Genomic DNA, 20,787 nt, shown 5'->3' on the forward strand with positions numbered 1-20,787 from the left:
TATCCTCCCAGCCATGCAGCATAAGCTAGCTCTGACGACGTGTGTCAGTCAGGACCCAGATTATAAATGGGATAGGAGTGGTTAACTGTCCTCAGCTGAGAGCCCAGACTCCCAGAGCTCCCAACTTGGCCGATTAACCCCTGTACTGCCAAAATAAATTTACACTGTTTAAAAAGGTGAAATGCTTCTTTCAGCGCAGGAGTAGGAACAATCAAATGCTGTGGTCTTCTGGCTCCTCTCTGTCTCGGTAACCCCGTGACAATTCGTCCCTCTCCTACGAGGGACCTCCGGAACCTCGGAACCGGGTTTATCGGGTTGTGCCACATGAAAAGACCAGATCAGTCTGGCCACATGGACATCAGATGCTGGTATCCACATTCTCTCCTCAGGACCATATCCTTTCTATTGTACGAGATACTGAAGCGACCTACAAACTAAAAGAGAATCCATTATTTTTTCTATCTGAAATTCAGATTCCTGTCACAGTTTCCTGTGACAGAAGATGGTTAGCGGTGACGTTACCTAAGACACAATGTATTTTTTGAGGAGAGATCGATGAAACACATTTTGGATCCTAAAGGTAGGTGGCAAAGCAAGGCGGAATGCTATGGGATTGAAGATGGCTACGATCTAATAAACCTGGGACCCAGTTTCCAAGATGGAACCTTCAACTTAATGTTCTTAGAGGACAACCACACCAAGTCACCAATACACAGGTCCGGACCCACCAACCGTATCTGATCAGCCACACTTTTGTATATGGACTCTTTCTTCCTCAAATTATTAGTAACCCCATGCCACATGGATGTAATAGATGAGGAAAACAATTCTTCAGGCAATCCAGAATAACAATTATTATTAACAGGTGAGTCCAAGGCATACTAGGAATCTTCAATGGTTGGAAAGACCCGAGGGACGAGTATGAGAGGTCTTAGAATGCACACAGACACTGCACGCAGCAACATACTCCCAAACATCCTGATGAACCCCTGGCCACCAAAAATGCCAAGTAAGAAGATCAGTGGTGGCTTTATTACCAGGATGTCTGACCAAGGCCGAACCATGATTTTCACTAAGGATTCTTAGACGAAGATTCACAGGTACAAACAGTTTACCTAACGAACAGGCAGCTGGGGCATCCCCATGAGCGTCAATAACCTCTTTTTCAAGATCAGAGAATATAGACGCTATAACCACCAATTTTTGTAGAATAGGTACCGGTTCACAATTATTTTCTCCTCCAGGAAAACATCGAAGTAAGGCATCTGCCTTAATGTTTTTGTTCCCTGGCCTATATGTGACAAAAAAAGTTAAAGTTGGTGAAGAACAATGCCCATCTTGCCTGTTGAGGCGTTAGACGTTTTGCATATTCAAAATATACAAGATTCTCATGATCCGTCAACATAAGTAGATGAACTGCTCCCTCCAAAAAATGACGCCACTCTTCAAAAGCCCACTTGATTGCCAAGAGTTCTCTGTTATCTGTGTCACAATTTCACTCTGCAGATGACAGTCAAAAAATATAAACATGGACGCCATTTACCAAGGGATGCACCCTGCAATAACACAGCCACAACTCCCACCTCAGATGCGTCAACCTCGACTATAAAAGGCTGAATAACGTCAGGCTGGATGAAGATCTGCACAGATGTAAAAGGTTTTGAATGCCTCCCTGTTCAGACTGGACCACTTGGAAAAGTCAGCCCCCATCCTAGTCATATCAGTCTAGTTTGGCTACTACCGAAAAGGTTTTGATGAACTTATGGTAGTAGTTGGCGAAGCCTAAAAACCTCTGTAACCCCTTCAAATCCTCAGGATGATCCCAATCCTGTACTGCCCGGACTTTCGCCGGATCCATGCAAAAACTGGTGTATGATGACACATCTTAGAAAAGGGATCTCCTCAAATGACAACATACATTTCTCCAGTTTGACAAATAATTTATTGTCTCTGAGTAAGACCTGCCTGACATGTACCTGATGTGACTCAAGGTTAGGGCTCCTTCTCACTTGCGTAAAATACAGCCGAGTCTCACAGGTTAAAACCCAGCTCTGCCGCCGGCACTCCAGAGAGGAGCGTGCAGCTCCATGTATTGCTGTGCGGCCGCACACTCCACTCTGGAGTGCCGGCGGCAGAGCCGGGTTTTAACCTGCGAGACTCGGCCGTATTTTAAGCAAGTGAGAAGGAGCCCTTAGGTGAATAAATTAATATGTCATCAAGATAGATTACGAAGTGCTGATAGACGGCGGGCACGTTCGTCAACTCAAATGGCATCACCATACAAATATTCACTCACATGCAACAGTGGAAAGCACTGGGGAGTGGAGAATGGGGAGAAACCAAAGTAGGAGAAGGAAAGGGAATTATCACACTTACTCACCAAAGCAACAGTCACTGATAAACCCACAATACGCCTTCTCAAATAACCACTAACTCCTATCCTCCCAGCCATGCAGAATAAGCTAGTTCTGACGATGTGGGTCAGTCAGGACCCAGATTATATAGGGTATAGAAGTGGCTAACCATGCTCAGCTGAGAGCCCAGACTCCCAGCGCTCCCAACATGGCCAATTAACCCCTGTACTAATTATAGAAACTTGATTCCAGCTCACCCAGTTGCTCTATGCTCATACACCTGGGGCTCAGACACCGGCCTCGCCCTGCCATCACATTAAGGAAAATAGAGAAAATTGGAGTCCGGCTCAACAGGACTGGATTTTCCTTTTCTTTTTCTTTTTCAAAAGAAAATATGGTGCATACGAAAGAAAAATTTACTCATGAGTAAGACTGCCTAGTGCAGGCAAAATGCGTTGACTGGGTCATGTCGACCATGTAAATTTTTCTTTTGTATGCACCATATTTTCTTTTGAAAAAGAAAAGGAAAATGAAAATCCAGCCCTGTTGAGCTGGACTCCAATTTTTTCTATAATCATTGTACTGACAAAAAAAATTTATACTGATTAACAAGGTAAAGTGCTTCTTTTTAGCGCACAAGTAGGAGCAATCACTGCGGTCTTCTAGCTCCTCTTTGTCGCGGTAACCCCGTGAGAGACATTTAACATCTTAACAGCCGCTGGTGGATCGCGACTTCACCCGTGGCTGTTAGGGGCACATGACAGCTGATCAAATCAGCTATCATGTGCCTGAAAAGATGTAGCTCAGTTCCAGTGCCTGCATCAAAGAAGGGGAGGCGACCTTTGATGTATAGGTACATTATAGGTCGTAAAGGGATTAACTCTGAAATGCTGCCAATGGCCGAGCCATATGGGAGACTAGTCTTATAATAATAATTTCATAATAATTTTTAATTTCTATAATGCCAACTTATTCCGCAACACTTTACATTTTTAAACTTAATGGGACATTTTTAAACTTAATGGGAACCTGACAGAAGCTTCTCCTCATACAGTGCCAGTGACTGACAGGTCTTTCCCTGCATGCATCTATAGAGAAAGATCTATTACTACAGGGCAGTGAGCAGGGAGAATCCCCTCTCAGGTTCCCATTAAGACTAGTACATACTTACAAAATATAAATCAATTTCCTGTTTAGAACCTGGCATGATGATATTTTCTACTATTATTAATGCATTGATTATTACCAGTATTTTCAAAATTAAAGCATCTGATAACATTTAAAAAATACATTGCAGTATTCCAGTGGAGGAGTACTGAGAGGCTTAGGAAAGCAATCAATTGGAGCTATTACCAATGCCATCGGCTATTATGCTATTGGACTGCCAGTTGGAATTTCACTGATGTTTCGAGTGAAACTTGGGATTGTAGGTGAGATTACTGGCCTTTAAGTATGTAATCATGTATCTACAACGTCAGCTTAAAGTGAATGCAAATAGTATATAAAGATTAAGGTAATGTAAAAGAACAATCCAAATTCTAACAAAGTGGAGTCTTCATTAACGTCTTCACCCCCAGCTAGTGTTTCTTGACCAGGCCAAATTTTACAATGCTGACCAGTGTCACTTTATGTGGTAATAACTCTGGAACGCTTCAACAGATTCTAGTGATTCTTTGAAAGCTTGTTCATGACATATTGTTCTTCATGATAATTTGTTCAATATGACTTGCATTTATCTGTAAAGAATATTAGAAATTTGGTGCAAATTTTGAACATTTTGCAATTTTCAAATTTTAATTCTTATCCCCTTAAACCAGAGTTATGCCACACAAGTCATTAAATAACATTTATCACATGCGAAAATCCAGTATAACGTGCCATAATTAAAATGTACAACCTTTATTAAATAAACTCAACAAAGTTCATGCATAAATTATGCAAATAATTCCACCATAAGGTCGGGCTTATGGTGGTATTACTCCCCATTATGGTTGAGTAGTGACCTTGATTCTTTATGTGGAATTATTTTGTACCATTTATGCATGAACTTTGTGGAGTTTATTTAATAAAGGTTGTACATTTTAATTATGGCACTTTATACTGGATTTTCTCTTGTGTGGCTATTGATACTTCTCATTTTTGGTGCTCTGGTTATTTGAATGGGTATTGGTTATAACTTATAACATTTATCACATGTCTACTTTACATCTGCGTAATTTTTTAAGCATTTTTTTTTGTTAGGAAATTAGAAGGGTTAAAAGTTGACCAGCGATTTCTCATTTTTCCAACAGGATTTACAAAACCATTTTTTGAGGGACCACATCACATTTGCAGTGATTTGGGGGGCTTATATGACGTACAATACTCAAGTGACATCATTCTAAAAACTGCACTGCTCAAAGTCCACAAAACTATATTCAAGAAGTGTATTAACCCTTCGGGTGCTTCATAGGAATTAAAGCAATGTGGAAGGAAAAAATTAACATTTTATTTTTTTTCACAAAAATTTTACTTTAGCCCCAAATTTTGGCAAGGGTAATAGGAGAAACTAGACCCCCCCAAAAAATGTATCTAGATGTCTGGTGAGCACCTTGAACACCCAGGTGCTACACAAAAATTTATAATGTAAAGCCGTGAAAATAAAAAAAATCAAAATTTGCCCACAAAAAAATGTTTTTTTTAGTCACAATTTTTTTATTTTCACAAGGGTAACAGGACAAAAATCTACTACAATATTTGTTGTGCAATTTCTCTTGAGCAAATCAATACCTTATATGTAGGGGACAACAACTGTTTGGGCACACGGCAGGGCTCAGAAGAGAAGGAACACGGTGTGACTTTTTGAAAACAAACATGGCTGAAATTGAGAGCAGACACCATGTTTCATTTGGAGAGCCCCTGATGTGCCTAAACTGTGGAAACCCCCCGCAAGTGTCCCAATTTTGAAAACTATACCACTCAAGGAATTTATCTAGATGTGTGCTGGGTACCTTGAACCCCCAGATACCAGGTACTTCACAGATTAGAATGTAGGGCGATTAAAATAAAAAATCTAATTTTTCCCATAAAAATTATATTTTTAGCCCCAACTTTTTATTTTTACAAGGGTAAAAGGAGAAAATGGACTCCAAAATTTGTTGTGCAATTTTTCTTGAGTATGCTGATACCCCATTTATGAGGGAAAACTACTGTTTGGGTACATGGTATACAGCTCTGGCAAAAAGTAAGAGACCACTACATCAAAACCCTGTCATGGGCAGCCCAGTCTCCAGACCTGAACCTCATTGAAAACCTCTGGAATGTAATGAAGAGGAAGATGGATAGTCACAAGCCATCAAGCAAAGAAGAACTGCTTACATTTTTGTAACAGAAGCAGTGTGAAGACTGGTGGAAAGCATGACAAAACGCATGAAAGCTGTGATTAAAAATCATGATTAGCCCACAAAATATTGATTTCTGAACTCTTTCTGAGTTAAAACATGTAGGCCCCTTAAAAAATAGTGAGGAAAGAATGGTTGTAGATGACGAGGAAAAAGCTAACATATTAAACACCTTCTTCTCCACGGTATTCACGGTGGAAAATGAAATGCTAGGTGAAATCCCAAGAAACAATGAAAACCCTATATTAAGGGTCACCAATCTAACCCAAGAAGAGGTGCGAAACCGGCTAAATAAGATTAAAATAGATAAATCTCCGGGTCCGGATGGCATACACCCACGAGTACTAAGAGAACTAAGTAATGTAATAGATAAACCATTATTTCTTATTTTTAGTGACTCTATAGCGACAGGGTCTGTTCCGCAGGACTGGCGCATAGCAAATGTGGTGCCAATATTCAAAAAGGGCTCTAAAAGTGAACCTGGAAATTATAGGCCAGTAAGTCTAACCTCTATTGTTGGTAAAATATTTGAAGGGTTTCTGAGGGATGTTATTCTGGATTATCTCAATGAGAATAACTGTGTAACTCCATATCAGCATGGGTTTATGAGAAATCGCTCCTGTCAAACCAATCTAATCAGTTTTTATGAAGAGGTAAGCTATAGACTGGACCACGGTGAGTCATTGGACGTGGTATATCTCGATTTTTCCAAAGCGTTTGATACCGTGCCGCACAAGAGGTTGGTACACAAAATGAGAATGCTTGGTCTGGGGGAAAATGTGTGTAAATGGGTTAGTAACTGGCTTAGTGATAGAAAGCAGAGGGTGGTTATAAATGGTATAGTCTCTAACTGGGTCGCTGTGACCAGTGGGGTACCGCAGGGGTCAGTATTGGGACCTGTTCTCTTCAACATATTCATTAATGATCTGGTAGAAGGTTTACACAGTAAAATATCGATATTTGCAGATGATACAAAACTATGTAAAGCAGTTAATACAAGAGAAGATAGTATTCTGCTACAGATGGATCTGGATAAGTTGGAAACTTGGGCTGAAAGGTGGCAGATGAGGTTTAACAATGATAAATGTAAGGTTATACACATGGGAAGAGGGAATCAATATCACCATTACACACTGAACGGGAAACCACTGGGTAAATCTGACAGGGAGAAGGACTTGGGGATCCTAGTTAATGATAAACTTACCTGGAGCAGCCAGTGCCAGGCAGCAGCTGCCAAGGCAAACAGGATCATGGGGTGCATTAAAAGAGGTCTGGATACACATGATGAGAGCATTATACTGCCTCTGTACAAATCCCTAGTTAGACCGCACATGGAGTACTGTGTCCAGTTTTGGGCACCGGTGCTCAGGAAGGATATAATGGAACTAGAGAGAGTACAAAGGAGGGCAACAAAATTAATAAAGGGGATGGGAGAACTACAATACCCAGATAGATTAGCGAAATTAGGATTATTTAGTCTAGAAAAAAGACGACTGAGGGGCGATCTAATAACCATGTATAAGTATATAAGGGGACAATACAAATATCTCGCTGAGGATCTGTTTATACCAAGGAAGGTGACGGGCACAAGGGGGCATTCTTTGCGTCTGGAGGAGAGAAGGTTTTTCCACCAACATAGAAGAGGATTCTTTACTGTTAGGGCAGTGAGAATCTGGAATTGCTTGCCTGAGGAGGTGGTGATGGCGAACTCAGTCGAGGGGTTCAAGAGAGGCCTGGATGTCTTCCTGGAGCAGAACAATATTGTATCATACAATTATTAGGTTCTGTAGAAGGACGTAGATCTGGGGATTTATTATGATGGAATATAGGCTGAACTGGATGGACAAATGTCTTTTTTTCGGCCTTACTAACTATGTTACTATAGATGCTTCTAAATGATTATGAACTTGTTTTCTTTGCATTATTTGAGGTCTGAAAGCACTGTTTTGTTTTTTTTTTAATTTTGACCATTTCTCTTTTTCAGAAAAAAAAATACAAAATTTATTGCTTGGAAATTCGGAGACATGTTGTCAGAAGTTTATAAATTAAATTAACAATTTACATTTTACTCAAAAATACACCTATGAAGAGAAAAGTCAGGCAAACTGAAAATTTTGCAGTGGTCACGTAATTTTTGCCAGAGCTGTAGTTCAGAAAGGAAGGAGCACGGTTTGACTTTTTGAACTAAAAAATGGCAGGAATTGAGAGCGTACACCATGTTGCGTCTGGAGAGCCCCTGATATGCCGGTGGAAACTCCCAAGTAATCCACAATTAGTTCACAGAACTTTACAATGATGAACTGTGAAAAAAATAAATACATTTGTTTATTTTGCCCCAAATTTTTCATTTCCCAAGGGTAATAGGAGAAAATGGGCCCCATAGTTTGTTGTGCAATTTCTCCTGAGTATGCGGATAACCAGTGGCGTAACTACAAAGTTATGGGCCCCGGTGCGAACTTTCAAATGGGGCCCCCCACCAAAACATTTTCCACCCAAATCCACATCCTGCCCATGCTCCTGCCCCATCCGTCTCCGCATTCTGCCCCATCCGTCTCCGCATTCTGCCCCATCCGTCTCCGCATTCTGCCCCATCCGTCTCCGCATTCTGCCCCATCCGTCTCCGCATTCTGCCCCATCCGTCTCCACATTCTGCCCCATCCGTCTCCACATTCTGCCGGTCTCCATATCTCACCAGAACAGCAGGAACCGGAAATCTGCTGCTGGTTGATACCAGAGAAAACTAGCTGCACACAACCAGGACTGAGCTGCTGAGAGCTGAAGGACCTGTGGTGACGTCATCGTCATGTGATCAGGAGGCGGAGCTGATAAATGGTGAAAGACCTATGATAGTGATGACGTCACCACAGGATCTTCAGCTCTTCCTTTCAGATCAGGCGTCGGCTGCTGATCTGATGTGTGCGCCCGGCAGGTCAGGTGGAGGGCAGGTCTGTCTGTTGCCGTGCAGGACGAATCACCTGCACGGCTACAGTTTTTAACTTTTTGCTGGTGTCGGCGTGCATCTGACCTGCTGGGGCCCCTGACTACCCTGGGCTCGGTCGCAATGGCGACTGCTGCGACCGTGGTAGTTACGCCCTTGCGTATAACCCATATGTGGTCGAAAACTACTTTTGAGGCACAGTGCAAAGCTCAAAACTAAAGGAACACCATATTGGAGTTCACATTTTGATGGAATGGTTTGAAGGTGCCATGTCACATTGGCAGAGCAATTTTTCAAACTACACCTCTCAATGAATTAATGTAGCAGGGCAGTGATCATATTGACACCACAGGTGTGTCATAGAATACCAAAAATTAACTTTTTACGACAAAAATGTTGTTTTAGCCCCCGATTTTACATCTTCACAAGGGAAAATGGGTAAAAATGGCCAAAAATTTGTCACACAATTTCTGCTGAATGTGCTAATACCCCATATGTGGCTGTGCAGTAGTACTAAGCCACATGGCGAGACACAGGAGGGACAAAGCGCTATTTGCCTCTTGGGGATCAGATTTTCCTAGAATAGTTTGCAGACTCCATATACAAGAGGCCCTAAGTGCTAGAAGAGCAGCATACCCCCTTCAAGTTTCTCCATTTTGGAAATTATACTCCTTTGGGAATTTATCTACAGATGTGATGACTGGATTCCATGGGTGTTTTCCAGAAACAAGCACCAATGGATGTTTCTGAGTGAAAATTACAAATATGCCATTGTAGTGTCCATACATTGTAGTTAGTGCCCATACATTGTAGTGTAGTAGTGGTGCAGTAGTGTAGCTCAGCACAATACAGTGGCATGTAAACGTTGGGGCACCCCTGGTGAAAATTACTGTTAAGGTGAACAGTTAAGCAAGTTAAAGATGACACATTTCCTTTGTATTTTAGGGAAAAAATATATATTTTCACCTTTTACATTTTAAAAATTACAAAAAAAGAAAATGAGTTGATGCAAAAGTTTGTGCACTCTGCATGGTTAGTATCTTACCTTTTTGTAAGTATCACAGCTTGTAAACGCTTTTTGTAACCACACAAGAGTCCTTCAATTCTTGTTTGAGGGATTTTCATCCATTTTCCATGGAAAATTCATCCACTTCTGTGAGATTCCTTGGTCATCTTGAATGCATTGCTATTTTGATATCTAGGATAGATAGCAAGGGAACAGAGCTAGATCCCGCTGTGTGATAGCTAAATAGTGAATATACTGCATATAGTTATAGCGTAATGTATATAGTGCCCACCACAATGCAAAAAAAGCACCGAGCTATGTTGTGATAGGACAGTAGGTATTAAACATGAAAAGAATTGGGAAGCGAATCGGACCATAAAGTCCCAATACATGAGATAGTGAAAAAATCTATTTTATTTTATTTTAAATCAAGTAATAAACAGTAGGATAACAAAACAATGCCTAAAGATATATAAAAACAAGTAATAAAAGCAAGGGGGGCACACTCAGGTATAGATCAGTATCCAGAGGAAGAGTGTCATATAAAAAATTCAATACAAGACAGGTAGATCATGATCCATACAAATGCATCCATATTTATCCATTAATCATATTAATTATAATTAATTATAATTGGATAGTTATGGGACAAATGCTGTAGCTGTAATAGTAGGTAAGTAAAATGTATATGCAATAGAAATTCTATAATATAAATTCTATAGTAATGTTTGGTATCAGATGCTGTTTCCTAGTAGATCAGGCTAAAGTTAATGTCCTATATAATGTCAATATATAAGATGGTTCCTATGCAAAAATGTGTGCATCCTGTGGCATGTAGATATTATATAGGTGAATATTTACCACTTATGGTGTGTGCCTTCATAGTAGCTAAAGTGCCTAGAGCAATATTGCAGAAACTTACACTGTCGGGTGATGTAGGTGGTAAGCCAAAACACGTGTCGGGGTGGATGCCACTCGGAAGAGGAAGCCTGACAGTGTAAGTTTCTGCAATATTTCTCTAGGCACTTTAGTTAATATGATGGCACACAGCATAAGTGCTATCAGGGGGCATGTAAATGAGCACAGGAAGTAGAGAAGGAACGCAGTGCACAAGGACCTTAGACTAGTGTAGTGAGCACAGGAACTGGCACTGAGCGATCCCATGACCAGGGTGCGGAGCCACCACACGTGAATACAAGTGAAGGACACTGAGCACGCAGAGCACAGGGAAAAGACAGTAAACATGGTCAAGGAGAGCCGAGAGTCAGAAGCAAGATGAACGTGCAGTACCTAGGGACAAGACAAAGAGTAAACAGGCACAAGCCAAGGGGGTCAGATAACCAGGAGAGACAGAGCAGTACAAAAGTAGGATACAGGGGACAAACCGAATCATACACAAGAAAGGCACTCAAACACAAGAAAGGCACTCAAGCACAGAGGCACATGTTTAAGGACGAGTCACCTGGTCAGCAACCACTAACCAAGTATACGGAAGTATAACAGACACTAAATGCAGGTACTGCCAACATTATATAGCCGCCCCAAAAACAAAGAGAGGCGGACTGAATTAACCCTGACCAGGATAGAGGTGGAACCATCCTGTCCAGAGTCATGACACTACCCCCCTCTCAACAGGGGGCTACTTGACCCCCAGGTTTCCCAGGAAACGGGCATGAAAGGAGCACACCAGATGATCAGCATGAACCGATCGGGCAGGAACCCAGGATCGGTCCTCAGGACCATACCCCTTCCAGTGCACAAGATACTGGAGGGAACAGCAGACCAACCAGGAATCTACAATGCGCTCCACCTCGAACTCCTCCTGACTATCCACCAACACAGGCGGTGAGGGACCCAATGACGCTTCTTCCACAGCCCCCAATGGTTTCAGCAGGGCCCTATGGAATACATTGGGTATCTTAAAAGATGCTGGAAGACGCAAACGAAACGCCACTGGATTAACCACCTCAGTGATCTCATAAGGGCCAATAAACTTAGGCCCCAATTTAGCCAAAAAGCATTAAAAAAAATTCCTGAATTGCAGTTTTTTGTTAATTTTGCTTCCCAAAAATTGGAACAGAAAGCAATCAAAAATGTCATGTGACAAAAATGGTACCAATAAAATTGTCATCTTGGTACCCACAAAAAAACAGACCCTCACATGACTCACAGCCAAAATTTGGAAAAATTATAGCTGTCAAAATATGGTGATGCGCAATAAAAAGCATCTTTTAGTGTGTAATAGCAGCCAAACATAAAAAAATATAAATCTGGTATCGCTATAATTGCACCGATCCAAAGAATAAAATAGTCTAATCACTTAGACTGCACGATAAACAGTGTAAAAAAATAAATAAAACCAATTCTTCACTTGCTGTGGATTTGTTCATTATGCCTCCCAAAGATTGCAGTAAGGCACAGCTCACATTTATCCTGCGCTCTGCATTGAGTGCTTACACCAGAGTTTCCGTGTTTACTGTATCTCTGAAAAATGTGATTCAGATGGAACCCCAAGTGGAAGATTCCCTATAATGGGGTAGATAGAGGCACTGTGGATGCCGTGTTGCTGCCTATGATCTGACAGTGTCCATCTTTTTAGATGTGCATAAAAACGCGGTTGACTACAGTTTTGTGCACCTCTGAAAAGAAGGACATTGCTGAACAGAGGCAAAACAGAGTCAATAGAAACTCTACTGCCTCATTATAGTGAGTGGCTCCCTCGGGGGTTTCATCTGAATCACGTCACTCGGAGATTTAGATGTAAACCCAGATGTAAGTGCTCAGCATAGAGCACAGGAAAAATGTGATCCCAAATGTTATGAAAAATGTTCCCTACAAAAGCTTCAAATCAATTCACAAAAACAAGTCCCCGCTCAGCTTCCTCATCTGTTAACAGAAATATAAGGGGTTAACATATTACTGGAAGTACAATGGCTCTGGAAATGCTAGCAAAATCTGTGCTCCAGGAGGCAAATAGCTCTCCATCCCTCCCGAGTCTTGCTATATGGGACAAATTTTGGTACCATTTTTGCCCATTTCCCATTGTGATAATCAACAATCTGGGGCTAAAACAACATTTATGTGGTAAAAATGTAATTATTTTTTCTTCACTATCCAATGGTATAAAATTCTGTGACACACCTGTGGTGTCAATATGATCACTGCTCCCGAAGATTAATTAATTGAGAGGTGCAGTTTGTAAAACAGGGTTCTGCTATTCTGGCACCTCAGGGGCTTTACCAATGTAGCATGGCACCCTCAAACCAGTCAAGCAAAATCTGAAATCCAATATGGTGCATCTTCCCTTCTGAGCTTTGCACTGTGCCACATAAGTAGTTTTGAGCCACATATGGGGTATTGGTGTACTCAGCAGAATTTGATTGTTTTATTTTAATTGCTCAACATGTTTAACTTCTGTGAAGCACCTGGGGGCTTGAGGTGCTCAACACACATCAAGATAAATTCCTTGAGGAGTCTAGTTTCCTAAATAGGGTCACTTGTGGGGGGTTTCACTGTTTAGGCACATCAGGGGCTCTCCAAATACATGACACCTGCAGAACATTCCATGAAAATCTAGGTTCCAAAACATGACTCCGTCTTTTCTGAGCACAGCTGTGCTCCAAAACAGTAGTTTTCCCCACGTATGGGGTATGGGCATATGCAAGTGAAATTGGGCAACAAATTGTATGGTGCAATTTCTCCTATTACCCTTGTGAAGATGCAAAATCTGAAGCTAAAAACAAAATGTGTTCAAAATTTGATTTCTCTCTTTTCACGGCTTAACGTTATAAACATCAGTGAAACACCTGGGGGTTAAATTTACTCACCACTCATCTATATAGGTTTCCTGAGGTGGTCTAGTTTCCAAAATGTTGTCACTTGTGAGAGGCTTCCACTGTTTCGGCACATCAGGAGCTCTCCAAATGCGACATGGCATTCGTTAATTATGCCAGCAAATTTGACATTGAAAAAGTCAAATGGTGCTCATTCCCTTCCGAGCTCTGCCTTGTAGTTTTCCCCAACATATGGGGTATTGGCGTAACAATTGGACAACAAATTTTGATATCCATTTTATTGTGTTATCCTTGTGAAAATAAATAAAAAAATTGAGTCTAAAGTAAAACTTTTGTGAAAAAAGTTAAATGTTCTTCATTTTTTCCTTTCACATTCAATTAATTCCTGTGAAGCCCCTGAAGGGTTAAAAAACTTCTAGAATGTGGTTTTGAACACACTGAGGAGTGCAGTTTTTAGAATGATGTAACTTTTGGGCATTTTCTGTCGTATAGGCCTTTTAAAGTCACTTCAAATATGATGTGGTCCCTAAGTGGTTTTTTAACTTTGGTTCGAAAAATGAGAAATTGCTGATCAACTTTTAACTCTTATAACTTCCTAGCAGAAAAAAATGCTTCAAAAGTAGTGCTGAGATATGTTGGAAATATTATTTATTAAGTATTCTTTCTGACATAACCCTGATTTATTTTAAGGGCATAAAGTTTAAAAGTTTGAAAATGGCAAAATTTTCTACATTTCGTAAAATTTCCGATCATTTCACAAATAAATGCAAGTCATATCGAACAAAATTTACCACTATCATGAAGTACAATATTTCAAGAGAAAACAGTTTCATAATCAGTGGGATCCGTGGAAGCGTTCAAGAGTTAAAACCACATAAAGTGTCAATAGTCAGAATTGTAAACATTTTTATGGTCAGAAAGGTGAAAACAGGCTTTGGGGTGAAGGAGTTAATTGCATTTTACTGCATTCTTAACCTGGGTTTTTCAGCTGTGCTATTTGTCTCTATTTGTTTCTTGTAATGTTTTAGGGCAGTCCCACACGTCCAGATAATTCCGGTACCGGAAAAATCGGTACCGGAATTATCCGTGTCCATGTGCCCGTGCGTTTCTGTGGCACATCAGTGTGGCACACATGCGGCACACGTGTGCCGCCCGTGTGCCCACTGGGTGCCACACGCACCGTGCAGGAGACAGCACTAAAGTTTAGCGCTGTCCCCTGCATCGTACTGAAGCCGCCATTCATATCTTCCCTGCAGCAGCATTTGCTGTAGAGAAGATATGAATAATCGTGTGTAAAATCAAGATCCAGGTCCCCACCCCCCTCCCACCCCCTGTGCGCCCCTTTCCCCCGCTGTTATTAAAATACTCTAGCTAGCTCCCTCGCTGGCTGGCGCTGCTTTCTGTCCTGGCCGCACCTTCTACTGTATGAGCGGTCACGTGGGGCCGCTCATTTACAGTAATGAATATGTGGCTCCACCCCTATGGGAGGCGGAGCCGCATATTCATGATTTTAATCGGCGGCCCACGTGACCGCATACAGGAGAAGCTGCGGCCAGAAGAGGACGCTGCGGCGAGGGATCCGGAAGCTAGGTGAGTATTTTAATCACAGCGGGGGGGCGGACAGGGGGTGGGAGGGGTGTTGACCTGGATCTGCATTTTAAACACTAATATTCATATTTTCCCTGCAGCAAACGCTGCTGCAGGGAAAATATGAATGGCGGCTTCAGCACCAGTGGGGGGGACAGCGCTTAATGTAGCGCTGTTTCCTGCACGTAACACGGACTGCACACGGACAATCGTGTGCGGTACGTGTGCGGTACCGTGTGCGGTACGTGTTTTACACATACCCATTGACTTTAATGGGTCCGTGTAATCCGTGCGCTCCCACGAACACTGACATGTCTCCGTGTTTGGCACACGGAGACACGGTCCGCAAAAAATCAATGACATCTGAAAAGATGCATTGATTTTTATGTGTCTACGTGTGTCAGTGTCTCCGGTACGTGAGGAAACTGTCACCTCACGTACCGGAGCCAATGACATGTGAAACTGGCCTTAGGCAAAGTTCTCATGAAGAGTATTTGGTGTGCTTTGCACTAAAACTGCATATATCTCATTCAATTCCATTTGGAAAATCTGTAAATAAAATCCATATTTACCCCCAAAAAATTGACATGTTGCAGATCTAAAAATCACAGCACAGGTCAATTTCAGCACTGTAAAAAAAACAGTGGGCAAGAGATTTCTATAAATCCCATACACTTTTCTGCAACTGTAAAACGCTGTGTTTTTTGTGCATGAAAATTTGCAGTGGAAAAAATGCGCCTAAGGCCTCGCTCACATCTGCGTAAAACTGAGGTCTCCAACTGCATTCCTCGAGGGCTGCAAACAGGTCATGTTTTCAGGATTTCATTGTATTGCACAGGTGATAATGTAATCACCTGCAGAGAATGATTCCAGCACCTTGTGCAATGTTAAGGAAATCTTGAAAACACACATGGTTTGAGGCCCTTGAGGAATGCAGTTTGAGACCCCTGGCGTAAAAGAAAAATCACTCTCATATTTATTCAGAAAAGAAAAGAAAGGCGAGTGTTATGCGAGTGTCCTTCATATGCAATTATATATGTCATGCGAGTGTGCAATTTTTAGTCTCCTTGCATCCGTGTAACAGCCATATGACATGCGTATGAAATCTGTATGCAATGTGTTTTTAACCTCATCTTTTACATACTGTAATACTCTATGTAACTTAAAGGGACTCTGTCACCCCAAAAATCGTATCTGAGCTAAGCCCACCGCCACGATGTATCCTGAAAGATGAGAAATAAAAGTTATATTATAATCACCCAGGGGTGGTCCCGCTGCTGTCCGGGTCCGATGGGCATCGCGATCCTGGTCCAGCGCCTCCTATCTTCATACGATGATGTCCTCTTCTTTTCTTATTGTAGCGGCACCAGCGCAGGCGTACTTTGTCTGCAGAGCAAAGTACTGCAGTGCGCAGGCGCCAGGAAAAGTCAGAGAGCCCCGTCGCATGCACGCTGCAGTACTTTGCTCTGCCTTCAACAGGGTAGACAAAGTACGCCTGCGCCGCAGCCGCGGCAAGAAGACAAGAAGAGGACGTCATCGAACGAAGATAGGAGGCACTGGACCCGGATCGCAATGCTCATCAGACCAGACCGCTGCGGGATCGCCCCTGGGTGAGTATAATCTAAACTTTATTTCTCATCTTTCAGGTTACATTGGGGGCTTATCTACAGCATTACAGAATGCTGTAGATAAGCCCCTGATGCCGGTGGGCTTAGCTCAGATACAGATTTTTGGGGTGACAGAGTCCCTTTAAAGCTAGTTTACAACCCTAAAAAAAATCTTATATACAGTAATACAGTGGGGGAAAAAAGTATTTATTCAGCCACCAATTGTGCAGGTTCTCCCACCAAAAGATGAGAGAGGCCTTTAATTGACATCATAGGTAGGCCACAACTATGAGGCTGCAGTCACACTAGCAGTATTTGGTCAGTATTTTACATCAGTATTTGGAAGCCAAAACCAGGAGCTGGTGATAAATGAAGAAGTGGTGCATACTATTATACTTTTCCTCTAATTGTTCCACTCCTGGTTTTGGCTGCAAATACTGATGTAAAATACTGACCAAATACTGATAGTGTGACGGCAGCCTGAGAGTCAAAATGAGAAAACAAATCCAGAAAATCACCTTGTCTGATTTTGCAAGATTTCGCTTTTTCGCCGGAGACAAAGAATGTTGCAATGGACGTTTTTTCAAGAAACTGGAAGCGGCAGATTTGCTAGATCCGGCGAAAACTGGGCAAAACGCAATGTCATCCGGTGCAATCTGGCACTAGTACAAGTCTATGGGGAAAATACCTGATCCTGCGGCAACATTCGCCTCATCCGTTTTTTTGAAAATTTGCCGGATTTAACCTGACACTGAAAACCTGATGTGTGAAAGTAGCCTATACCAGCCACCTCTCTCCAGGTTACTGATTTCTATACATCCATTAGCTGCTAACCTACCTTAAGGTACCATCACGCTCAGCAACTTTTGAACGATAACGATACCAATCCGTGACGTTGCAGCGTCCTGGATAGCGATATCGTTGTGTTTGACACACAGCAGCGATCTGGATCCTGCTGTGACATCACTGGTCGGAGCTGAAAGTCCAGAACTTTATTTCGTCGCTGGATCACCCTCTGACATCGCTGAATCGGCGTGTGTGACACCGATCCAGCGATGTGTTGACTGGTAACTAGTGTAAATATCGGGTTACTAAGCGCAGGGCTGCGCTTAGTAACGCGATGTTTACCCTGGTTACCATTGTAAATGTAAAAAAAAAAACACTACATACTTACATTCCGGTGTCTATCACGTCCCTCGCCTTCAGCTTCCCGCACTGACTGTGAGCGCCGTCTGGCCGTAAAGCAGAGCACAGCGGTGACGTCACCGCTCTGCTTTACGGCCGGCGCTCACAGTCAGTGCGGGAAGCTGAAGGCGAGGGACGTGACAGACACCGGAATGTAAGTATGTAGTGTTTTTTTTTTTACATTTACAATGGTAACCAGGGTAAACATCGGGTTACTAAGCGCGGCCCTGCGCTCAGTAACCCGATGTTTACCCTGGTTACCCGGGGATTTCGGCATCGTTGGTTGCTGGAGAGCTGTCTGTGTGACAGCTCTCCAGCGACCACACAACGACTAAACAGCGACGCTGCAGCGATCGACATCGTTGTCTATATCGCTGCAGCATCGCTAAATGTGATGGTACCTTTATCCTCCCTCTCATCTCATGGCTGTTATCAGTCCTGAATAATCATAATCCCTGTCACAGCACCCAGCATCATATCATATCAGCAGTGTCCACAGTAGTTCCAATGACAACTCTCACTCTGTGTACTTGTTCAGTTCCTGTTATCTCTATATGTAAACATAGTGACTCAGAACAAGCACTAAAGGTACAGTCACACTGAACGATATCGCTAGCGATCCATGACGTTGCAGCGTCCTGGCTAGCGATATCATTCAGTTTGACACGCAGCAGCGATCAGGATCCTGCTGTGATGTCGTTGGTCGCTGCAGAAAGTCCAGAACTTTATTTTGTCGCTGGACACCCTGTGTGTGACGCCGATTCAGCGATGTCTTCACTGGTAACCAGGGTAAACATCGGGCCACGCTTAGTAACCCGATGTTTACCCTGGTTACCAGCGTAAAAGTTAAAAAAACAAACACTACATACTTACCTTCCGCTGTCTGTCCCCGGCGCTGTGCTTCTCTGCACTGGCTGTGAGCGCCGGCAAGCCGGAAAGCACAGCAGTGACGTCACCGCTCTGCTTTCCGGCCGCTGTGCTCACAGTCAGTGCAGGAAAGCACAGTGCTGGGGACAGACAGTGGAATGTAAGTATGTAGTGTTTGTTTTTTTTACTTTTACGATGGTAACCAGGGTAAACATCGGGTTACTAAGCGCGGCCCTGCACTTAGTAACCCGATGTTTACCCTGGTTACCGGCATCGTTGGTTGCTGGAGAGCTGTCTGTGTGACAGCTCTCCAGCGACCAAACAGCGACGCTGCAGCGATCGACATCGTTGTCGGTATCGCTGCAGCGTCGCTGAGTGTGAAGGTACCTTAAGGGTATGTGCACACATTCAGGCTTTTTCGCGTTTAAAAATGTGATAAAAACGCATTACAAACTACAGACACATGCATCCTATCATTTGGAATGCACTCTGCAATTTTTGTGCACATGATGCGTTTTTTTCCGCAAAAAAACGCATTGCGGTAAAAAAAAAGCAGCATGTTCATTAATTTTGCGGATTTTCTGTGTTTTTCCCGCTATTCTATGCATTTGGGAAAAAACTCACAAAAAACGCGTCAAAAACGTGAAAAAACGCATGCGGATTTCTGGCAGAAATGTCCGTTTTTTTGTCAGGAAATTTCTGCTAAAAAATCCTGACGTGTGCACATACTCTAAGGCTATGTGCACATGTTCAGGTTTTTTTGCGTTTTTTTCACGTTTTTTCGCGCTAAAAACGCTATAAAAACTCATTAAAAACGCATACATTATGCATCCCATCATTTAGAATGCATTATGCATGTTTTGTGCACATGATGCGTTTTTTTCCGTGAAAAAAACGCATCGCGGTAAAAAAATGAGCATGTTCATTATTTTTGCGGATTTTCTGCGTTTTTCCCGCAATTCTATGCATTTGGGAAAAAACGCACCAAAACGCGTGAAAAACGCGTGAAAAACATGGTAAAATCACGGTAAAAACGCATGCGAATTTCTGGCAGAAATGTCCGGTTTTTGTCAGGAAAATTTCTGGAAGAAATCCTGACGTGTGCACATACCCTAACAGACCATTATTGTGTAGTAGCTAATTGAAGCTGCTCACCAGAACTGTCACTCCAGGAGGTGCACCTGCCTGTGTAGTAAGTTACCTTTAAGGCTATGTGTACACGTTCAGGTTTTTTCTCGTTTGTTTCGCGTTTTTCGCGGTAAAAACGCTCTAAAAACTCATTAAAAACGCATGCATTATGCATCCTATCATTTAGAATGCATTATGCATGTTTTGTGCACATGATGCGTTTTTTTCCGCGAAAAAAACGCATCGCGGTAAAAAAAAAGCAGCATGTTCATTAATTTTGCAGATTTTCTGCGTTTTTCCCGCTATTCTATGCATTTGGGGAAAAACGCACAAAAAACGCACAAAAAACTCTCAGTCTGCAGGCAGCATGTTATAGAGGATGTTATAGTCACTGATATGACCCACCACTGCACCGAAAATCCCCTAAAGATCAGAGGTTTAAATGATTAAAACCACAGGTTACCCTGAATGTTTTCCAACAAAACTATATATCAATCTACTCAGCTTCATCTGTTCTACAACATGGTGGCTGCAGATTGGACTTCATTTACATGATGACACGTTCTCTTTAAAGTGTCCTTCCACCTTGGGACTGAAAAGTGGCAATACAGTTCTTAAGCATAATCATCCTACCTGTTGACCTCTGTTTGCTTTCCTATGCCTCTGGACTCAGATCAGAGTTCTGTTCCTCCAGCTGCAAAGATACCCATCAGTGGCAGGGAAAGTGGAATGGTAATCCTAAACAACTGCTCCCCTGCCTTTCTAATGATGTGGCACAAGAAAAGCAAAGGAGTTGTGATTAGACTTGACACTGTTCTCCCCATGCCATTGTGGCTCCAATCTTGCAAGCAGAAGAAACAGAGTACGGATCTGAGCGGAGAAGTCCATGGGATGTAATTTGACTGTACATGAGAATTGTGTATTCACTTTTAGTCCAAGTG

At 42.3% G+C, this 20,787-nt stretch overlaps 1 protein-coding gene across 2 annotated transcripts in view; it reads left to right on the forward strand.

The window, feature by feature from the left end:
* LOC138670105 (multidrug and toxin extrusion protein 2-like) overlaps positions 1-20,787 on the forward strand; it is a 443,377-nt gene that overhangs the window by 398,170 nt on the left and 24,420 nt on the right. The window contains exon 15 of one of the 2 annotated variants that reach the window (XM_069757141.1): positions 3,652-3,784. The exons of the other annotated variant lie outside the window; for it this stretch is intronic. Within the exon in view, the coding sequence (XP_069613242.1) occupies positions 3,652-3,784 (133 nt within the window). The remainder of the gene's footprint in view (positions 1-3,651; positions 3,785-20,787) is intronic. 2 annotated transcript variants of the gene reach the window in all.

Source organism: Ranitomeya imitator, chromosome 3, assembly GCF_032444005.1.
Source record: "Ranitomeya imitator isolate aRanImi1 chromosome 3, aRanImi1.pri, whole genome shotgun sequence".
NCBI classification, from domain to species: Eukaryota; Metazoa; Chordata; class Amphibia; order Anura; family Dendrobatidae; genus Ranitomeya; species Ranitomeya imitator.